General features: G+C 43.0%; 1 protein-coding gene across 1 annotated transcript in view; it reads left to right on the forward strand.

The window, feature by feature from the left end:
• Nucleotides 1-23: 23 nt before the first annotated feature.
• The window catches only part of eif2a (eukaryotic translation initiation factor 2A), a 61,284-nt gene continuing 40,432 nt past the window's right edge, over nucleotides 24-20,875 (forward strand). The window contains exon 1 of the mRNA XM_072572044.1: nucleotides 24-140. Within this exon, the coding sequence (XP_072428145.1) occupies nucleotides 113-140 (28 nt within the window). The 5' untranslated portion in view covers nucleotides 24-112. The remainder of the gene's footprint in view (nucleotides 141-20,875) is intronic.

Raw genomic sequence — 20,875 nt, forward strand, 5'->3', positions numbered from 1 at the left:
CCGTGGTGAGGGGAGGCGGGGTATGTCTCCGTGGAGAGCGAAGGCGTGCTTTCTGGAGCGGATTGTGGATCCGGCGAGGGGGCGTGACCTGTGATGACACTTCCGGTTGAAGATGGCGCAGTCCACGCCGCTGCTAGCAGGTTGGTGCAGGGTTTTATTAAAAATGGGGCAAGGCTACCTCTCCCTTCTTAACCCAATTTATTCATTGTCGGTGGCCTTGGCATTGCTAAGAATTAAATATATTTGCTCGCGATTTTGTAGAGATCGGCATTTCTTTTTCGTACCGTACGGAAGGAGGCCATTCTGCCGATCGTGTCAACGCTGTCCCTCCAGTCTCCATCCATTCTGGTCCCATCTTTCACTTCTCAGCCTTGTCTGCTGTAGCGTTTGAAGCGTTCATCTAAATGCTACTTAAATGCCTTGAGAGTTATTGCCTCGATCACCCTTTCAGGGGGTGGTGAAGTCAACGTTTCGCGTGTTAGCCTTCTTCAAGTCCTGAAGAAGGGTTACACTGAAAGTCGATTTCTCCCCCTCCTGATGCTGCCTGGCTTGCTGTGTTCTTCCAGCCTCCTGCTTGTTTACCTTGGATTCTGCTTTTTTTTTGTCTCGACCACTGTTTTAAGACAGTGGTTTTCAGATTCCCAGACCCTCTTTACCTCAAATTCTTTTCTGTTCCTTGCCTTACAACTGCACCTTTTGGTTACTGAGCCCTCTACAAAGAGGAAACGCTTTTCCCCCCACCGCTCAAGAAATTTACATTGGAGTGACCAGGTTGAGATGTGTAATCAGATGTGTAATCTCCTAAGGTGGGGTGACCAGAACTGCTAACAAGGCCAGCAATTTTCGTCCATTGCTACTCACTCTTGAACTGACTGCTGTCTCTGACCATTTCAGAGGTCGGTTAAGAGTCAGCCATATTGCTGTGGGAATGGAGTTGTATGTAGGCCGGACTCGGTAAGAATTGTAGATTTATTTCACAAAAGACCTTTCTTCAATCATATGAGATTTTACAAATGTCAGTGTTAATATCCAGGTCACCATTTCTGAGCCAGTTTTCAGTTCCAGGGTTTATTATTAGTTGCCATGTTAGGATTTGAACCCATGTTTCCAGAGGGATAGCCCAGGCTGCTGGATGTCTTAATTTGATATTCAGCAGTGGGCTGGGGTACCTGCAAACATCTGCCAAGTAGTCAGATTGAATCTGAGTTGAGAGTGCAGTGTTTGTCTCTGCTTGTAATTAGTTGGGGAGGTCATAGTTTATGGCTAAGAAATTTAGCTTTATGTAGATTTAAAATACAGATGAGGAGGAATTATTCCCAAAGAATCATGAATCTGTTGAATGCACTCCCTTGGGACAATGAATAAATTTAAGGAGGCAATAGATAGATTTTTGTTTATGGATAAAAAGGATATGGGGAGTGGGCAGGAGAGTGGAGTTCAGGTTGGGATGAGATTTGCTATGATTGTGTTAAATAGTGGAAAGCCACAAACTTGAGTTACCTACTTTTTGTCTTTGGATCTTATGTTCATTTAAACGCTTGAAATTTGGCTGGAAATTGCCTTCTTTCCAGAGAGGTTGGGTTGGTGTGATGAAGGATAACTTGCTTGATGTTTGCTAGCTTTGAAACGCAGCAGAAAACTAGATGAGTTGTGAAGTGAAAAAAGCAGGTCTAACAGTGCTGGAATTGGAGTCATAGATCCATACTTCATTGAAACAGATCCTTTGGTCCAACTTGTCTGCACTGAACAGACATCTCGATCTGACCTACTCCCATTTGCCAGCATTTGACCCATGTTCCTGTAAACCTATATTCAATGCATTGATTAATAACGGCAAGCGTACCAAATACCTCCTTCACTACCCTGTCTGCCTGCGGCTCCACCTTCAAGGAACTACGAAGCTGCATGCCAAGGTCTCTTTGTTCGACAATACACCCCAGAACCCTACCATTAAGTGTATAAGTCCTGTCTTGGTTTGCTTTTCCCAAATGCAGCACATCCCATTTTTCTAAATTAACCTCCATCTGCCACTCCTCAGCCCATTGGCCCATCTGATCAAGGACCTGTTGCACTCTTAGATAACCTTCTTCACTGTCCACTACAGCACTAATTTTGGTGTCATCTGCAAACTTACTAACCAATCCTGCTATAATCACATTCAAACCATTAATATTAATGACAAAAAGCATTGGACACACACCGATCCTTGTGTCACCAGGTCTCCAGTCCAACAAACGACCCTGTGTCTCCTACCTTCAAACCAATTTTGTTTCCATATGCAGGCTGTCCTGGATTCCATGTGATCTAACCTTGCTAACAATTTTACTATGCGGAACCTTACCGAAGTCAATATAGACAATGCCCACCATGCTGCCTTCGTCAACCTTTTTTGTCATTTCTTCAAAAAACTCAATCGTGATAGTGAAACATAATTTTCCACGCAAAAAGCCATGTTGGCGATCCCTAATTAGTCCTTGCCTTTCCAAATGCAGTACAACCTCAATTATCCGAACATCAATTGTCTGAATTTCGGATTATCTGAATGAGATCTCAAGGTCCCATAAAAACGGCAGTAGGCAACCCAGCATTCAATTATCAGTTAAACAGCATTATGGTGTGCATTGCCGGAAAACTGAGAAATGTCCAATAACCGGCATTCAAATTACCACTTGTTTACGATAGATCAGTTATTGCTTAAGCAGCATTATGGCATCCATTGCTGGATAACTGGCACTCATAAATTACTGCTTGTTTATGATCACATCGATTATCTGAACAATCAATTATCCAAACAAAATTCTCCCCACCCATTTCATTTGATAATCGAGGTTCTACTGTATGATTTGATTAGATTAGATTACTTACAGTGTGGAAACAAGCCCTTCGGCCCAACAAGTCCACACCGCCCCGCCGAAGCGCAACCCACCCATACCCCTACATCTACCCCTTACCTAACACTACGGGCAATTTAGCATGGCCAATCCACCTGACCTGCACATCTTTGGACTGTGGGAGGAAACCGGAGCACCTGGAGGAAACCCATGCAGACACGGGGAGAATGTGCAAACTCCGCACAGTCAGTCGCCTGAGGCGGGAACTGAACCCGGGTCTCTGGCGCTGTGAGCAAAACTAATGTAGTGTACAAAATCCCATGCAAGGACTGCACAAAACACTACATCGGACAAACAGGAAGACAGTTAACGATCCGTATACACGAACACCAACTAGCCACGAAACAACACGACCAGCTATCCTTAGTAGCCACACACACAGACGACAAACAACATGAATTCGACTGGGACAACACTACCGTTATAGGGCAAGCCAAACAGAGAACAGCCAGGGAATTCCTAGAGGCATGGCACTCATCCACAGACTCTATCAACAAACACATCGACCTGGACCCAATATACCGGCCACTACAGCAGACAGCTCGAACTGACAACCGGAAGCGGCAGAGACAGGCCACAATAAATGCCGGAGGAAACAGCACAGAAGCGCTTCACAGGAGGCTCCCAAGCACTGAGGATGTCACCTAGACAGGGGACGAAACGTTTGCAAGACAAATTCCCAGCTCGGCGAACAGAACCACAACAACTCTGGAACTCCTCATCACCCCTTTAGTTGTCTCCCACTTTCTTAAAATCCACCCTTTTCCTTTAGATCATCTCAGAGTCGTACAGCATGGAAACAGATCCTTCAGTCCTACCATGTTCCCAAAGTAAACTAGTTTCACTTGCCTCCATTTGACCTATACCCCTCCAAGCCTTTCCTGTTCATGAACTTAATTCAAATGTCTTTTAAACATTGTGACTGTACCTGCATCCACCACTTCCTCTGGAAGCTATTTCACACACGAACTACTGTCTGTGTGAAATAGTTGCCCCCATGTCTTTTTTAAATCTTTCTCCTCACCTTAAAAATATACCCCCTAGTTTTGAATTTCCCCCACCTAGGGAAAAAGACCCTTGCTATTCACCTTATCTATTCCCCTCATGTTATGTAAACCTCTGTAAGGTCACCCCTCAACCTGTTATGCTCCAGTGAATAAAGTCCCAGCCCATCCAGTCCAATTTTTATAATTCAAACCCTCTATTTCCGGCAACATCCTGGTAAATCTTTTCTGAACCCTGTCCAATTTAATAATGCCCTTCCTATAACTGGGCGACCAGAACTGGATACAGTACACCAAAATCCTGTGCGACCTCAACATGACATCCCAACTCCTATACTCAGAGATCTAAGCAATGTTGGTAAATGTGCTAAACACCTGGCTACTTATAATGCAAATTTCAAAGACTTACGTACCCGAACTCCTTTGTCTCTCTGTTTTACAACACCACCCAGGTCCCTCCTATTAATTGAATGAGTCCTGCCCTTGTTTATTTTACCAGAATGCAATACCTAACATTTATCCAAATTAAACTCCATCTGCCTCTCCTCAGCCCATTGACCTAATTGATCAAAATCTCTTTTTTGTCTTCATTTGTGGGACTTGGGCCTTGTTTGCTGGCCAGCATTGATAGCCCATTCCTATTTGCCCTTGAGAAGGTGGTGGTTAGCTGCCTTCTTGAATCGCTGCAGTCCCCTTGCTGTGAGTTGATCCACAATGCCGGTAGGAAGGGAGTTCCAGGATTTTGACCCAATAACTATGAAGGAACATATTTCCAAGTTTGGGTATTGGATGGCTTGGAGGGGAACTTGCAGGTGATGGTGTTCCCAAGTACCTGCTGCCCTTATCCTTCTAGGTGGAAGTGGTTGTGGGTTTGGAAGGTGCTGTCTAAGGATCTTTGGTGAATTTCTGCAGTGCATCTTGTGGATAGTACACACTGCTGCTACTGAGCGCCAGTGGTAGAGGGATTGAATGTTTGTAGATTTGGTGCCAATGAAGCATGTTGCTTTGTCCTGGATGGTGTCAAGCTTCTTCAGTGTTGTTGGAGCTGCACTCATCCAGGCAAATGGGGAGTGTTCCATCACACTCCTGACTTGTGCCTTGTAGATGGTGGATAGACTTTGGGGTATCAGGAGGTGAGTTACTCGTCACAGTATCTCTAGTCTCTGACCTGCTCTGTGTTTATGTGGTGAGTCCAGTTGAGTTTCTCGTCAGTGGTAACCCCAAGGATGTTGACGAGTGGGATTGATGGTTATGGATGAGCTTACCGTTGAATGTCAAGGTGATTAGAGTATCTTTTATTGGTGATGGTCATTGTCTGGCAATTGTGTTACTTGTCACTTGTTGGCCCAAGCCTGGATATTGTCCAGATCTTGTTGCATTTGAATACAGACTGCTTCAGTATCTGAGGAGTTGCGAATGGTGCTGAATGCTGTGTAATCATCGACAAACACCCCCACTTCTGACCTTATGACATAGGGAAGGTCGTTGATGAAGCAGCTGAAGTTTGTTGGGCAGAGGGCACTACCCTCAGGGACTCCTGCAGACATGTTCTGGGGCTGAGATGACTGACCCTCCACAACCACAACCACCTTCTTTGTGCCAGGTATGACTCTAACCAGCAGAGTTTTTGCCCCCTGTTACCCATTGACTCCAGTTTTGCCGGGGCTTCTTGATACCATACTCAGTCAAATGCAGCTTGATGCCAAGGGTTGTCACTCTTCCCTCACCTCTGGAATTCAGCTCTTTTATCCATGTTTGAACCAAAGCTGTAATGAGATCAGGAGCTGAGTGACTCTGGCAAAACCCAAACTGGACGTCACTGAGCAGTTTGTTGCGGAGCAGATGCTGCTTGACAGCACTGTTGATGACCCCATCCATCACTTCACTGGTGGCAATTGGCCAGGTTGGATTTGTCCTGCTTTTTGTGCACAGGACATACCTGGGCAGTTTTCCACATTGTCGGGGAGGTGCGAGTATTGTAACTGTACTGGAAGAGCTTGGCTAGGGGAACAGCAAGTTCTGGTGCACACGTCTTCAGTACTGTTGCTGGAATGTTGTCAAGGCCGATTGCCTTTGCAGTATCCAGTGCCTCCAGCCGTTTCTTGGTATCACGTGGAGTGAATCGAATTGGCTGGAGACTGGTATCAATGTCTAGCAGTTATGTCCTTTAAGACCCAACCAGTTCAATCAGTAATGCTGCTGCCGAGCCATTCTTGATGGTGGACAATAAAATCCCGCACCCAGAGTACATTTTGCACCCTTGCCACCCTCAGTACTTCCTCCAAGTGTTGTTCAACATGGAGGAGTATTGATTCGTCAGCCGGAGGAGGACGGTACATGGTAGCCAGTAAGAGGTTTCCTTGCTCGTGTTTAACCCGATGCCATGAGACTTCGTGGGGGTCTGCAATCGATGTCAAGGACTCCCAGGGCAACTCCCTCCTGACTGTATACCAGTGTGCCGCCACCTCTGCTGGGTCTGATCTGCCGGTGGGGCAGGACATATCCAGGAAAGGTAATACTGGTGTCTGGGGTGTTAACTGTAAGGTATGATTCTGTAAGAATGACTGCCAGGCTGTTGCTTGACTAGTCTGTGAGACAGCTCTCCCAACTGCGGCACTAGCCCCCAGATGTCACCCTGTCCTCCACCATGGGGAGGCGATGGCCTAGTGGTATTATTCCTTGACTATTAATCCAGAAACCCAGCGTAGTGTTCCAGGGACCTGTGATCAAATCCCGCCATGGCAGATAGTGGAATTTGAATTCAATTTTAAAAATCTGGAATTTAGAGTTGACTGATGACCATGAAACCATTGTCAATTGTCAGAAAAATCTATCTGGTTCACTAATGTCCTATAGGGAAGGACATCTGCCACCCTTACCTTGTCTGACGTATTGTGAGTCCAGAGCCACAACAATGTAGTTGACTCTCAACTGCCCTCTGAAATGGCCTAGCAAGCCACTCAGTTGTATCAATCGCTAGAAAGTCTTTATAATCTTAGATAACCTCCTTCACTGTCCACTGAACCAACAATATTAGTGTCATATTAGTGTCATACTTGCTAATCATGCTTCCTCTATTCTCATCCAAATCATTTATATCAATGACAAACAAATGTGGACCCATTACCTATCCCTGTAGGCCTCCAGTCTGAAAAAAACAGCCTTCCACCACAACCCTATGCCTCCTACTGTGAATCTAACTGTTAAGCTCACCCGAATTCCCACGGGATCTAACTTTACTAATTTCTCTACCAAGCAGAACCTTTTCAAAAGCTTTACAAAAGTCTCAGAATCTCTTGTAATTCCTCCCACTTGAAGTTCCTTGGCATAGTTCTGCTATTCTAAGTATGTTGGCTATGTAGAGCAGTTGATCTTCCGTAATTACACGAGCACCACTCCCCACCTCTTCCTCCGCTACATTGATGACTGCATCGGCGCGACCTCGTGCTCCCGCGAGGAAGTTGAGCAATTCATCAACTTTACCAACACATTCCACCCTGACCTTAAATTTACCTGGACCATCTCTGATACCTCCCTCCCCTTCCTGGACCTCTCCATCTCCATTCATGACGACCGACTTGACACTGATATTTTTTACAAACCCACCGACTCCCATAGCTACCTGGATTACACCTCTTCCCACCCTACCTCTTGCAAAAATGCCATCCCGTATTCCCAATTCCTCCGCCTGTGCCGTATCTGCTCCCAGGAGGACCAGTTCCACCACAGAACACACCAGATGGCCTCCTTCTTTAGAGACCGCAATTTCCCTTCCCATGTGGTTAAAGATGCCCTCCAACGCATCTCGTCCACATCCCGCACCTCCGCCCTCAGACTCCACCCCTCCAACCGTAACAAGGACAGAACGCTCCTGGTGCTCACCTTCCACCCTACCAACCTTCGCATAAGCCAAATCATCCGCCGACATTTCCGCCACCTCCAAACAGACCCCACCACCAGGAATATATTTCCCTCCCCACCTCTTTCCACCTTCCGCAAAAACCGTTCCCTCTGTGACTACCTGGTCAGGTCCACGCCCCCCTACAACCCACCCTCCCATCCTGGCACTTTCCCCTGCCACCGCAGGAACTGTAAAACCTGCGCCCACGCTTCCTTCCTCACCTCTATCCAAGGCCCTAAAGGAGCCTTCCACATCCATCAAAGTTTTACCTGCACATCCACTAATATCATTTATTGTATCCGTTGCTCCCGATGCGGTCTCCTCTACACTGGGGAGACTGGGCACCTCCTGGCAGAGCGCTTTAGGGAACATCTCCAGGACACCCATACCAATCAACCACACCGCCCCGTGGCCCAACATTTCAACTCCCCCTCCCACTCTGCAGAGGACATGGAGGTCCTGGGCCTCCTTCACCGCCGCTCTCTCACCACCAGACGCCTGGAGGAAGAACGCCTCATCTTCCGCCTCGGAACACTTCAACCCCAGGGCATCAATGTGGACTTCAACAGTTTCCTCATTTCCCCTTCCCTCCCACCTCACCCTAGTTCCAAACTTCCAGCTCAGTAACTGTCCCCATGACTTGTCCGGACTTGTCCTACCTGCCTGTCTCCTTTTCCACCTATCCACTCCATCCTCTCCTCCCTGACCTATCACCTTCATCCCCTCCCCCACTCACCCATTGTACTCTATACTACTTTCTCCCCACCCCCACCCTCCTCTAGCTTATCTCTCCATGCTTCAGGCTCACTGCCTTTATTACTGATGAAGGGCTTTTGCCCGAAATGCCGATTTCGAAGCTCCTTGGATGCTGCCTGAACTGCTGTGCTCTTCCAGCACCACTAATCCAGTATCTAAGTATGAGTCATGGCGATTGTTAAAATGATTTAATGTGGGTATCCCTGTCCTTCGCAACGTAATCTTTTCACCTAAGGCATGTGGAGAATATAAGTCTGAAATTCAGGTAATAAGTCAAATAATAATCCAAAAGTACATGTAAAATATTTATTATGATTTGCTTTCAAAGAAATTAAATTGTAAGCACTTTAGATGCAGTTAAAAGCATTTTTAAGATGAAAGTTTGTATGACAGTTTAAATGAAAGATTCACAGAAGTGAAGTTTGTCAAATGTTTTAAGTTTCAAAACACTTCATGTGCAATGAATTATGTTGATGTAATTGCGTAAAATATTACTGAATTAAAATACATTATTGGAACAAAGGGATGCTTCAGTTTCATTTTGAAGAGGACAAGCTCTCCCTGAGTAGTTTACTGCCATGTACAATTAATTTTGGTGAAGGCTCTACATAAACATGAAATATTTCAATGGAGGAAATTAATCCATTTTTAAACGATCACTATCCTTAATACAAAGAAAAGATTTTCATTCATTTGGCCATTCTAAGTTTCTTTGACTGACTATAATTCTTTTGTAAGACAAAGCTGCACTTTGGGAAAAAAAGATACATGTCCTGTGGTGTATAGGAGATAAAAATAGTGTTGTCTGTGAACACTTGCTTGGCCTAAATGTGCCATGAATGATATTGAACAACTTTCAAACTGAATTCTTTGTACTCTTGAGATAGGAGCTTTATAATGCTGCTCACTTAAAACAAAAAATGTTAAGTGGTTACATTGACTTTGGAGTTTTTTTATTCATTGGAATTTTGCAGTGACCTATTTGAAAGAAACTGATTCAGAATAGACACATTTAGGTGATTTTCAGTGAATGACTTCATGGTGATTAAAATTAAGCTAGGTTTTGTACATTATCTGTTTTTGACTTCTTTGAGCTAGATCTTCCAATCATATACTAAATTTACAATGTGACGAAGCTGCCCCTTTGACAAGGTTATGCAGTCCTTGGCTTTCTTTTCAGAGAGGTTGTAAATGATACAGATTCTGAAAAGTCTGGAGGTGATGGGTTTTAGGGCCAAGTTGATAATAGCTAACAGAGACTGCCTCAGGCAGAAGGCATTTAAGTGTTTAAAAAAAACCCTTGTTCAATGAAAGGGGAGCGGCCAGTTCTCCCAGCTCAGCCTCTCTCTGGTTTGGTTTGTTTTTAGCAGTAGTGTGAGGAAAAACTGCTGGACCCAAAGAAGCAGGTTCAGGCTGGTACTCTCTCTCTGATTTATATCCTGTAAGAACCTGTCTTTGAGTTTACCTTTTGTGCCATAGGGTGTTTATGGGGATTGTAGCAAGTATTTGGAACAGCATCATTATGTTAGGAAAGTCTGTTGGGTTTTCAGATAGGTTAAGTTATTTGGTAATCTGTTTTGTTTGTGTTTCATTCAATAATCTTGTAAAAAAATTCTATTTTGTTTAAAACTAAGTAGTTTGACCAGCTGATTGTCTCCTGGAGTATCCACTCAACACCTGCCTAAAACAAATGGCAAAGGTAGGGTCTGGGCTACCTTCTTGAAATATTTTGAGGGCCCTGGCCTGGTCCATAACAACAAATAATAAACAACAGAGGTGGATTTAAATCTTCCTCAGCTAGCCGCCCTCAGTTTTTACCCCCATAAATTTGAGTGTGTCCACAACTCTGCTGGCCATATTCTAACTCACATCAAGTTACCATTTATCTTTCGCTTCTGCTTTTATTGGCCTGTATTGTTTTTCGGTCTGTCAAATTTTACAGTTCTCATATTTATTTTCAGATCACTCTATGGCCTTGCCCACCCCTTTCTGTAATCTTCTCCAGCCCCCACAACCTAAGATCCCTCCACTCATCTAATTCTGCTCTCCAGCAGATCTCAGATTTTTAATTCCTTCACTATTGGTTCAGTTGCCTAGACCCTAAGCTCTGGCACTCCCTCCTGAAATCTTGCTTCTCTTTCATCTTTTGAGATACCTCTTAAAAATATACTTTTTTGATCAAGTATTTAACCACTTCTTGTAATATTTCCAAATGCAACTTAATATCAATCTTTGTTTCATTCCAGCTAGGCACCTTGGGATATTTTGCACCAGCAGGGCACAATATAAGTTCTTCATGAGTTCTTTTGAGTCTCATGCTACATCACCACATACCAGCTGGAATCTCTGTTCAACCCTATGCTTTTGGCATCAATTTGGTCCAGTCAGCTGAGCCAACCAGCTCCCTCAGGAGTTCCCATCACCGTGACTACGTGCATTTTTACATGATGTAGCCTCGAGCAATGAATTGTGATATTTGGGGCGCTAATTTAATTCCATTATGTGACTAATCAGCAATTTCACCCATTCTTACCATTAGCCATTGGTCTGTGTTGGAAGGATTTGCAGGTTGATAGTGAACCTGTTTGACAACATTATGATCATGCCTTTCTTGGCCATCAATTTCCAGAGTGGGACTTCAACTGGAATGTAACCCACTCCTCCTCAAGACCTCCACTTTGCAACAAAGGAGCAGAAGTAGATAAGTGTGCTCTTGACTATCGCCTCTTGACTTCATTATTCTAAATCACGGTTAACCATTTCTATCAAGGCTATATTCCTGCACCAGTCCCATATCATAGGATCATGGACTCTCTACAGTTTGGAAAGAGGCCATTTGGCTTATCAATTCTACACTCCCACCCCATTCCCAAAACCCCACATTTGGAATGACAACCTCCCCAACCACCACCACTAGCCTGCACATTTCTGGACACTATGGGCCATTTCCCATGGCCAATCCACATAACCTGAATATCTTTGCACTGTGGAAGGAAACCAGAACACTTGGCGGAAACCCACGTAGACATTGGGAGAATGTGCAAACTCCACACAGACAGTCATCCAATGCTGGAATCAGACTCCGATCCCTGGCACTGTGAAGCAGCAGCACTAATAACTGAGGCACTGTGCTACCCCTTATCCCTTCATAATATTAATATCAAGAAAGCTGTTGATCTCTTGTCTTGAATATAGTCAGTTATTGAACTTGTGCAGCCTCTTGGGTACAGAAATCCTTTTCGTTCACCACAGCTGAGTGAAGAAATTTCTTTTCATTTTAGTACTAAATGGCTTGCACCTTATTCTGAAATTTGCATCTAACCTATACAATCCTTAACAATTTTAAAAATTTTCCATGAGAATTCTTCTCATTCTTCAAAACTCTCAGGAATGCAGGCTGATTTCCTCAATCCTTCTTCATAGGACAGTCTGACCATCTTGCGAATTCAGCCTGGTGAACCTCCATTGCACTTCCGAGATGGCAAATACATTCTTCCTTATGTCAGGGATCCAAAGCTACACACAGTACTCCAGTTGCAATTTCATCAATCTCCTATATAATTGAAGCAAGACATCTTTACTATAGTACTCAAATCCACTTATGATAATGGCTATCATTACATTTGCGAAGTGCTTATGTTGTCACGTGCCCCCCCCACCAAGCAAAACACTCTGATGCAGTATAGTGTTACCTCCTTCATCTTTATTCTGGGCCCTGGAGGGAGAGAGAATGATTGCCTATGTGCACAGAGACATGAATTCACAGTCTTCTCTGGACAGCAGTTTTTCAATGAACTATAGAGTCATTTTATGGGGCGGAGCATCCAGATAAGGCAACATACATATTGATTGGGTGACCATTCCAATCAGCGAGCATCAACAATAAAGATTAAGCCATCTAGTGTTACACAATGAATAATTGGTTTCACATAATGTATTCTTTTCACCTTGTTAACTGAGATTACATACTGAATGCTACCTCGTCTTGTTAAATGGCTCAAAATAATTAATGGTTTTCCACCGTGTTAACCCATTACCCTTGCCTGCAGTACCCCATTGTTAACTGTAAGTTCTTATCTGATCTGAGTCATGCTCAGCTGATCCTCTTCTTTCACAAAACTCCAAACTTAATTCTTTCCCTGCCTACTTGTACCCTAAACAAATTCTCACTTGAGACACCTGCCTTTTGGTTTTTGGTGACTTAGAAATAAGATCCCTTTGGACATCAACACTTGCTGATCTTTTACAATTCAAGAAATATTCTACAACTCCATTTACCCTACTAAAAAATGGAAGTACTTTGCGTCAGTTTTCACAGTGGAAGACATGAGTAATATCCCAACAATTAAAGGGAGTCAGGGGGCTGAGTTGAGTATGGTTGCCATTACAAAAGAGATAGTGCTAGAAAAGCTAAAAAGTCTTAAAATTGATAAATCTCCTGGCCCCGATGGGATACATCCTAGAGTTTTGAGAGAGGTGGCTGAGGAAATAGCGGAGGCATTGGTTGAGATCTTTCAAGAGTCACTGGAGTCAGGGAAAGTCCTGAATGATTGGAAGATCGCTGTTGTAACCCCCTTGTTCAAGAAAGGATCAAGACAAAAGATGGAAAATTATAGGCCAATTAGCCTAACCTCGGTTGTTGGTAAAATTCTAGAATCCATCATTAAGGATGAAGTTTCTAAATTCTTCGAAGAGCAGGGTCGGATTAGAACAAGTCAACATGGATTTAGTAAGGGGAGGTCATGCCTGACAAACCTGTTGGTATTCTTTGAAGAGGTAACAAGTAGGTTAGACCAGGGAAACCCAGTGGATGTGGTCTATCTAGATTTCCAAAAGGCCTTTGATAAGGTGCCACACGGGAGGCTGCTGAGTAAGGTGAGGGCCCATGGTGTTCGAGGTGAGCTACTGGGATGGATTGAGGATTGGCTGTCTGACAGAAGGCAGAGAGTTGGGATAAAAGGTTCTTTTTCGGAATGGCAGCCGGTGACGAGCGGTGTCCTGCAGGGTTCAGTGTTGGGGCCGCAGCTGTTTGCATTATATATTAATGATCTGGATGAAGGGACTGGGGGCATTCAAGCGAAGTTTGCAGATGATACGAAGTTAGATGGACAGGCAGGTAGTATTGAGGAAGTGCGGAGGCTACAGAAGGATCTAGACAGTTTGGGAGAGTGGTCCAGGAAATGGCTGATGGAATTCAACGTGAACAAATGCGAGGTCTTGCACTTTGGCAAAAAGAATAAAAGCACAGACTACTTTCTAAACGGTGAGAAAATTCGTAAAGCCAAAGTACAGAGGGATCTGGGAGTGCTAGTTGAGGATTCTCTAAAGGTCAACATGCAGGTTGAGTCCGTGATTAAGAAAGCGAATGCAATGTTGTCACTTATCTCAAGAGGGTTGGAATATAAAAGCAGCGATGTGATACTGAGACTTATAAAGCTCTGGTTAGGCCCCATTTGGAGTACTGTGTCCAGTTTTGGTCCCCACACCTCAGGAAGGACATACTGGCACTGGAACGTGTCCAGCGGAGAATCACACGGATGATCCCTGGAATGGTAGGTCTAACATATGAGGAACGGTTGAGGATCCTGGGATTGTATTCATTGGAGTTTAGAAGATTAAGGGGAGACTTAATAGAGACGTACAAGATAATACATGGCTTGGAAAGGGTGGACGCTAGGAAATTTTTTCCGTTAGGTGAGGAGACTCGGACTCGTGGACACAGCCTTAGAATTAGAGGGGGTAAATTCAGAACAGAAATGCGGAGACATTTCTTTAGCTAGAGAGTGGTGCGCCTGTGGAATTCATTGCCGCAGAGTGCAGTGGAGGCTGGGATGCTAAATGTCTTCAAGGCAGAGATTGATAGATTCTTGTTGTCTCGAGGAATTAAGGGCTATGGGGAGAATGCGGGTAAGTGGAGTTGAAATGCCCATCAGCCATGATTGAATGGCGGAGTGGACTCGATGGGCCGAATGGCCTTACTTCCACTCCTATGTCTTATGGTCTTATGGAAAACCTCAAATTTATCCATATTATATTCCATCTGCCATGTTCTTGCTCAATCATGCAGCCTGTGAAAATCCTGTTAAAGCCCTTTCATGATGTCCTCACGACCCACATTCCTACCTAGTTTTGTGTCATCTGCAAATTTGGATTTACCAGGATGCTGCTGGGAATGGAGTGTTTGATTTATTAAAAGTAGGCTGGGGTGTTTTTCATTAGAGCATGGGAAGTTGAGAGATGACCTTATAGAAGTTTATAAATCATGAGCATAGATAAGGTAAATGACAAGAATCTTTTCCCTCGGGTGGAGGAGATCACAACTAGGCAGCATATTTTTAAGCTGAGAGGAGAAAGTTTTAACAAGGACATGAGGCGTGATGTTTTACACAGAGCGAAGTGGGCCAAATGGCCTGCTTCCACACAGCAGGGAATTTCACAAAGGCATTCTGAAACTTAATGTATATTGTAGAGAGTGTGTGGAATGAACTGCCAGAGGAAGTGATGGATGCAGGTATAGCCACGTTTAAAAGAAATTTGGATAGGTTTGTGAATAGGAAAGGTTTGGAGGGAAATGAGCCAAATGCAGGCAGATGGGACGAGTTTAGTTTGGGCTCATGGTCGGCACAGACAAATTGGACCGAAGGGTCTCTTTCCATGCTGTAGAACTCTATGAGTAAATGTAGCAGTATTTAAATTCAGATGTGTTGTCAGACACTAACTCACATATAACAAAGAACGTCTCCATATCTAAATTATTGATATCAGTCATGAAAAGCTGGGGCCCAAATACTGATCCTTGTAATGCTCGGCAGTCACAGCATGCCAACCTGAAGATGAACCATTTATTAGTCCTCTCTGTTTTTTATTTCCATTGACAAATCCTCAATCCGTATCGATATATTACCACATACACATGTGCTGTAATTTTATCCACTAGCTTCCTGTGTGGGACCCTACAGAAGCTTTCTAAGAATCCAAATACCCAACATGCACGGGCTTCTCCTTTATCCTGTGTGAGTAATATCCTCAAAAGCTTGTCAAATGTGATTTGCCTTTCATAACTCCATATTGACGTTTTGCATTCATATCATTAATCTCTAAGTATCCAGTTATCACAATTATTTGAATCAACTCTAGTAATTTCAATACCGTTGACAGCAGACTCACAAGTCTGTCATTCCCCATTTTCTCTCTCCCTTCCTGAAATAGTAGGTTTCCGTTTACAATCTTCTAATCTGCAGGCACCATTCTAGAATCTTTGGAATTTCAAAAGACTACCACCAGTGCATCCACTATTCCTGTTGTTGCTTTTTTCAACAGTATAGAATGTTGATTATTGGTTGCAGTGAATTATAAATTTTAGACCCATTAATTGATCCAGTTTTTTTTTGCTAATAATTTATTCCAGTTACTCATCTGACTAATCTGTTGGATCTCAATTATTTCTGTTTGACCTGTTGTGAAAATAGACACACTGTTTAATAATTAGTAGTGCCATTTTATTAGTTCCCGTTATACATTCTCTATCTCTCTCTCTCTCTCTCTCTCTCTATCTGCCTGTAATGGGCTCACGTTTGGTTTTTTTTTCAAATCCTTTCTTTTCACGTATCATTAGAAGTTTTTATTTGTTTGTTCTGATATTTCCAGATAATTGAATTTCATTTGCTGTTCTAGCTTCATTCATCAGCTCATTAATCTGCCTTTATTAAATCCACAAACTTCAAATTGTTATTGAAAAGGTGTCCAGGCTAAATCACAGTTTTTTTGTGCTTATTTCAAAGAATAACTTAGTCAGCTTTGTCAAAGAAAAATGCAGTGAATAGTGAGAATGCAATGGATACAATATACATTAAGTTTCAGAATGCCTTTGTGAAATTACCAAACAGGCAACCTTTGGGGAGGATTAGGGATAGAGTAACAAAATGAATTAAAAACTGATATGAGGGAAGAAGTAGAGGATTGAATGTCCAAGGACCCTGGACCAGGAGGCCTGGGTTCATGTACCACCTGCTCTAGAGATTGTTTCGCAAAATAGGTTAAGTCGAATTATAGAATCCCTGCTGTGTGGAAGCAGGCCATTTGGCCCACTGAGTCCACACCGACCCTCCTAAGAGCATCCTACCCAGACCCACCCCCCTACCCTGTCCCTTTAACCAGACATTATCCATGGTTAATGCACTTAACCTGCACATCTTTGGACTAAGTAAAATTAAATGGGCTAAATAAAACAAAGATACAGAAATTTGGAGTTCAGGTCAGTTTCTCAGAATGGTTGAAAATGAATCCTTGTGTCCTTTTATTGAGATTACGCTATTACACTGCAGTGTATTAATCACATTCTCTACTCCAGGCAATTGTGCAAGGTAGATCATTGAAGGTATTTAAAAGAGGACACAGATTTTTGAAATATCAAGGAGTAGAGGGCCATGAGATGGTGTGAAAGGGGAATTGAGCCTGGGGCAGATCAGCCTTGATCTTATAATATGGTGGGGAAGGCTAGAGGGGCTGAATGGCCTACCCCTACTCCTGTTTCTTATATGGAACCAATTTTATTTGGAAGCATGAGGGGCTTACCCTCATGACAGAGATAAGGGCAGAGACAGGAGAATTTGTAAGTGGAGAAAGTAAATATTGCTGTATTTTTATCTTCGAGGAAGACGCACGTCTCCCTGAAGTAATTAAAATCCAAGAGTCAAATGGGAATATGCAAGTGAAAAAATTAGCAAAAGAAAAGTGCAGTTAGAAAAAATAGTAGTGGGACTGAAAGTAGACAAATTTCCTGAGATCCAATGATCTCCATTCTGGAATGTTGACAGAGATGCAGATCGAGATAATGGGTCTATTCCTGATCATCTTACAAACGCTATTAACTCTGCACTGGTGTCTGCAGATTGAAAGGCAACAAAAATAACCCCACTGTTTAAGAAAGAGATAGAAAATGGTGAATAAAAGACTGGCAAGCTTGACTTTAATCAGACTCCAAATGTTAGAATACTGTATGTTAAAATGTGATTAAGGTATACTGAGAATGTTAGTATTTGAGTGAGCAGAGTTACATGAATTTTTGAAGAGAGAATTACCTTTGACAAACCTAATAGAGTCTTTTAAAGATGTTACCAGCAGAGTCGATAAGGAGGAACCTGTGATGTATGTTGGAAGTTTTACAAGTCTTGAAGTCCCTGACAGGAGGATAGTAAACAAAATTAAAATGCTTGAGATTAGGGGTAAAAAACTGTCATATACTGAGGGGTAATTAACTGGCATAGAGCAGACCGTAGGAATAAATGCGTCATTTTCACTATGCCCAGTGAAGAAGTGCCAAAATTATTGCTTTTCCCAGTGTAAAGCAATGATTTGGATATGGGGGCGAATGAGCATTTCTCCGAGTTGTAGATGATACATTCCCATGAAGTTTTGAGAGCTGTGAGGAGGAAGCATGAAAAGACGCAGACCCTCTCTCATACGCTCACACGTTCACTTCCACACTCTCACACATGTGCACCCTCTCACAAACTTATACCCCTTTACACTCACACACATACACTCATACCCATCCCACACACATGAGGTTGGTGGGCAAGAGCATGGTATATGGAAGTGAATGTGGATTATTGTGAGGTTATCCACTTTGGTGGGAGGAACCAAAGTGCAGAGTATTTCTTAAATTGTGGGAAATTAGAAAGTATTGATATCCAAAGGGATGTAAATGTTTTTGTTGATAAGTCACTGAATGCAAATGTGCAGGTCCAGCAAACCTGTAGGTTAGCCTTTGTTGTAAGAAGATTTGAGTACGTGGTAAAGAAGGTTAGCTTCAATTATATGGAACACTGGTGAGTCTGCACTGAGTGTATTGTATGTATTTCTGGGCCTTTGTCGAAAGAGGGATGGATTTACTGTGGAGGGATTACAGCAGCATCATGTTATGGACCAGACCAGACCACCTCAAAATATTTTAAGAAAGTAGCCTAGACCCTAGCTTTTACTCATTTTCATATAAAGTGTTTGTCGTAGATGCAATAACACAACCAAAGAAAGAAGAATTTAGAATAATTTAACTCTTGGAAACTTAACAGAATAATAGATACAGTAGCTATTACTAAGTAACTAGTCCAATATAGTAATATGCGATAAACATATCACTTGGCAAAAGAGGAATCTTCAGATACAGATTCTCAATGCAGTTCTCCAATCGAGGACGTAAAAAACATCAAGAGAAAATTCAGAGAGAGTAGCAGCTGAGAGACGTTCACTGAAACTTCCAATTCTGTTGAGACCCCAACAGCTTCTGATCCTACTCAGAAATCCTGACCTGTAAGAGCATTCAGGTCTGCGTTTAAAAAAAAAACCCAAGGCCCCCGAAGCTGTTTATCCAAGTGGTTTCCAGTAGCTAGCTCACTACCTCTGCCTTACAACCCCTCTTCAAAACAAAAACAGGACAAAATAACCTCTTAAAGTGACATCACACCAGACTGAACCCTAGGATTTCTTTGATTGATTTAGGTACTGAGTTTTTAATTCCCTGATGCTTAGAAATATAAGCTGCGATTTTATAGAAATTTACTAAATTGTGAAAGGGATTGGCACGGTAGATGCTGAATCACCGAATTGTTATGGAGTAGAATGAAGCCATTTGGGCCACAGTGTTTACGCTAGCTCTCCAAATCAGCATGGCATAGTGCCATTCTCCCACCCATTTCACGCAGGCCTGCATATTCATCTAATGCCCTCTACCTCAGTTGAATCTGACTACTCCACACTTTCAGGTAATATATTTCAGATCAGAAGCTGTTCCCACTGATGAAAGGATCAAGAATGAGAAAGCACAGATTTAAAGTGATTTGCAAAAAGAGCAAGAAAAATTCTTTTCACGACTGGGAACAGTTTCTCCTTATCTGCTATTCTGGGCCACTTATGATTTTGAAAATTTCAATCAAATCTCATCTCAACCTTCTCCTCTCCAAGGAAAAGAGTCCTAATTTCTCCACGCTATCTTCAAAACTGATGTTTCTCACCCCAGGAATCATTCTCGTCAACCTGTTCTGTACGCCAGTGTGCTTGTGTCCTTCTTAAAGTGTGTCATACTTAGTTCTCATTATCCACTGAACTGCTACCTGTAGATCCATGTAATCCTGAGGTCGACCCCAGATCCCATCTCTTTTTTTTCCCCATTGTCTTGTCTAATTTGCCTCGGTAAACTGATTGTACAGTTCTTTGTGGAACATAGGATTATTATCCATATTGTTGTTATCTATTCCCCTATCCCTTGCTTGTTAATGACGATTGAGTGAACTTTAGCTGAGATCTGGGTTTGGCATAACTTCTCTGCTATATAATGTAGGGCACAATGAATAAAGTCTAGGTTACTGTATACTTTATTAACCATATTGCTGTTCTCTATTCTAGTGCTATCTGTGTCTCTCAGTATTTTTTGCACTTTGGTGTTGTACTCTAATGTTTTCTTCTGGTTCCTGCACCCCTACAGAATTAGTTTACAGCCTCCTCAACAGCACTAGCAAAAAGTACTGCTTTGCTCTTTTTAACTGTCCCACTTGTGTGGGTACCAACTCTGCCAGGGCCAGTCCCACAGTCCCAGAACTTAAAGCTCTCCCTCCTTCACCATCTTTCAACCACACATTGACCTGTCTTATCTTCCGATATCTATATTCACTTCAGTTTGATACTGGGAGTAAACAGAAATTATTACTTGTGACATCTTGCTTGCTAATGTTTTATCTGGCTTCCTGAGTTCTGAATACATTACCCTTCCTATCTGTGCAATTGGCATCAATGTGACCCACGTCCTGTGGTTTTGCTTCTTCCTGCAGAAGAATATGTTGCAGGCCATTCAATGACGTCCTTGACCCGGGCACCAAGTGGGCAAACATATCATCCTAAAGTCATGTCAGTGGCCACACAAGAACCTGTCTGTTTCTCTCACTAATGATTTTCCATTCTCTACAGCTTTTCTACTTCTTTTCCTTCCCTCCTGTACAGCTGGCCCACGCGTGATACCATGTGCTTGACACATGTTGAACTTCCCTGAGGAACTATCACCCTCAACACAATCCAGACTGGACAACTGATTCTTGAGCAGGGCCTCAGGGAATTCATACACTGCTTGTCTGGTTCTCTTGCCCTGATGAAGGGTTTTTGCCCGCAGTGTTGATTCTCCTGCTCCTCGGGTGCTGCCTGACCTGCTGTGCTTTTCCAGGACCACACACTCAACTCTGGTTCTCTTGTCCTGTCTGGTGATCAACAATTTTGCCAGCCTGTATAGCGAAGTCCACCTTAGCAGTGTGTAGCTCAATTACAAGATTGGGAAA

This window comes from Chiloscyllium punctatum, chromosome 6 (genome assembly GCF_047496795.1).
Source record: "Chiloscyllium punctatum isolate Juve2018m chromosome 6, sChiPun1.3, whole genome shotgun sequence".
NCBI classification, from domain to species: domain Eukaryota; kingdom Metazoa; phylum Chordata; class Chondrichthyes; order Orectolobiformes; family Hemiscylliidae; genus Chiloscyllium; species Chiloscyllium punctatum.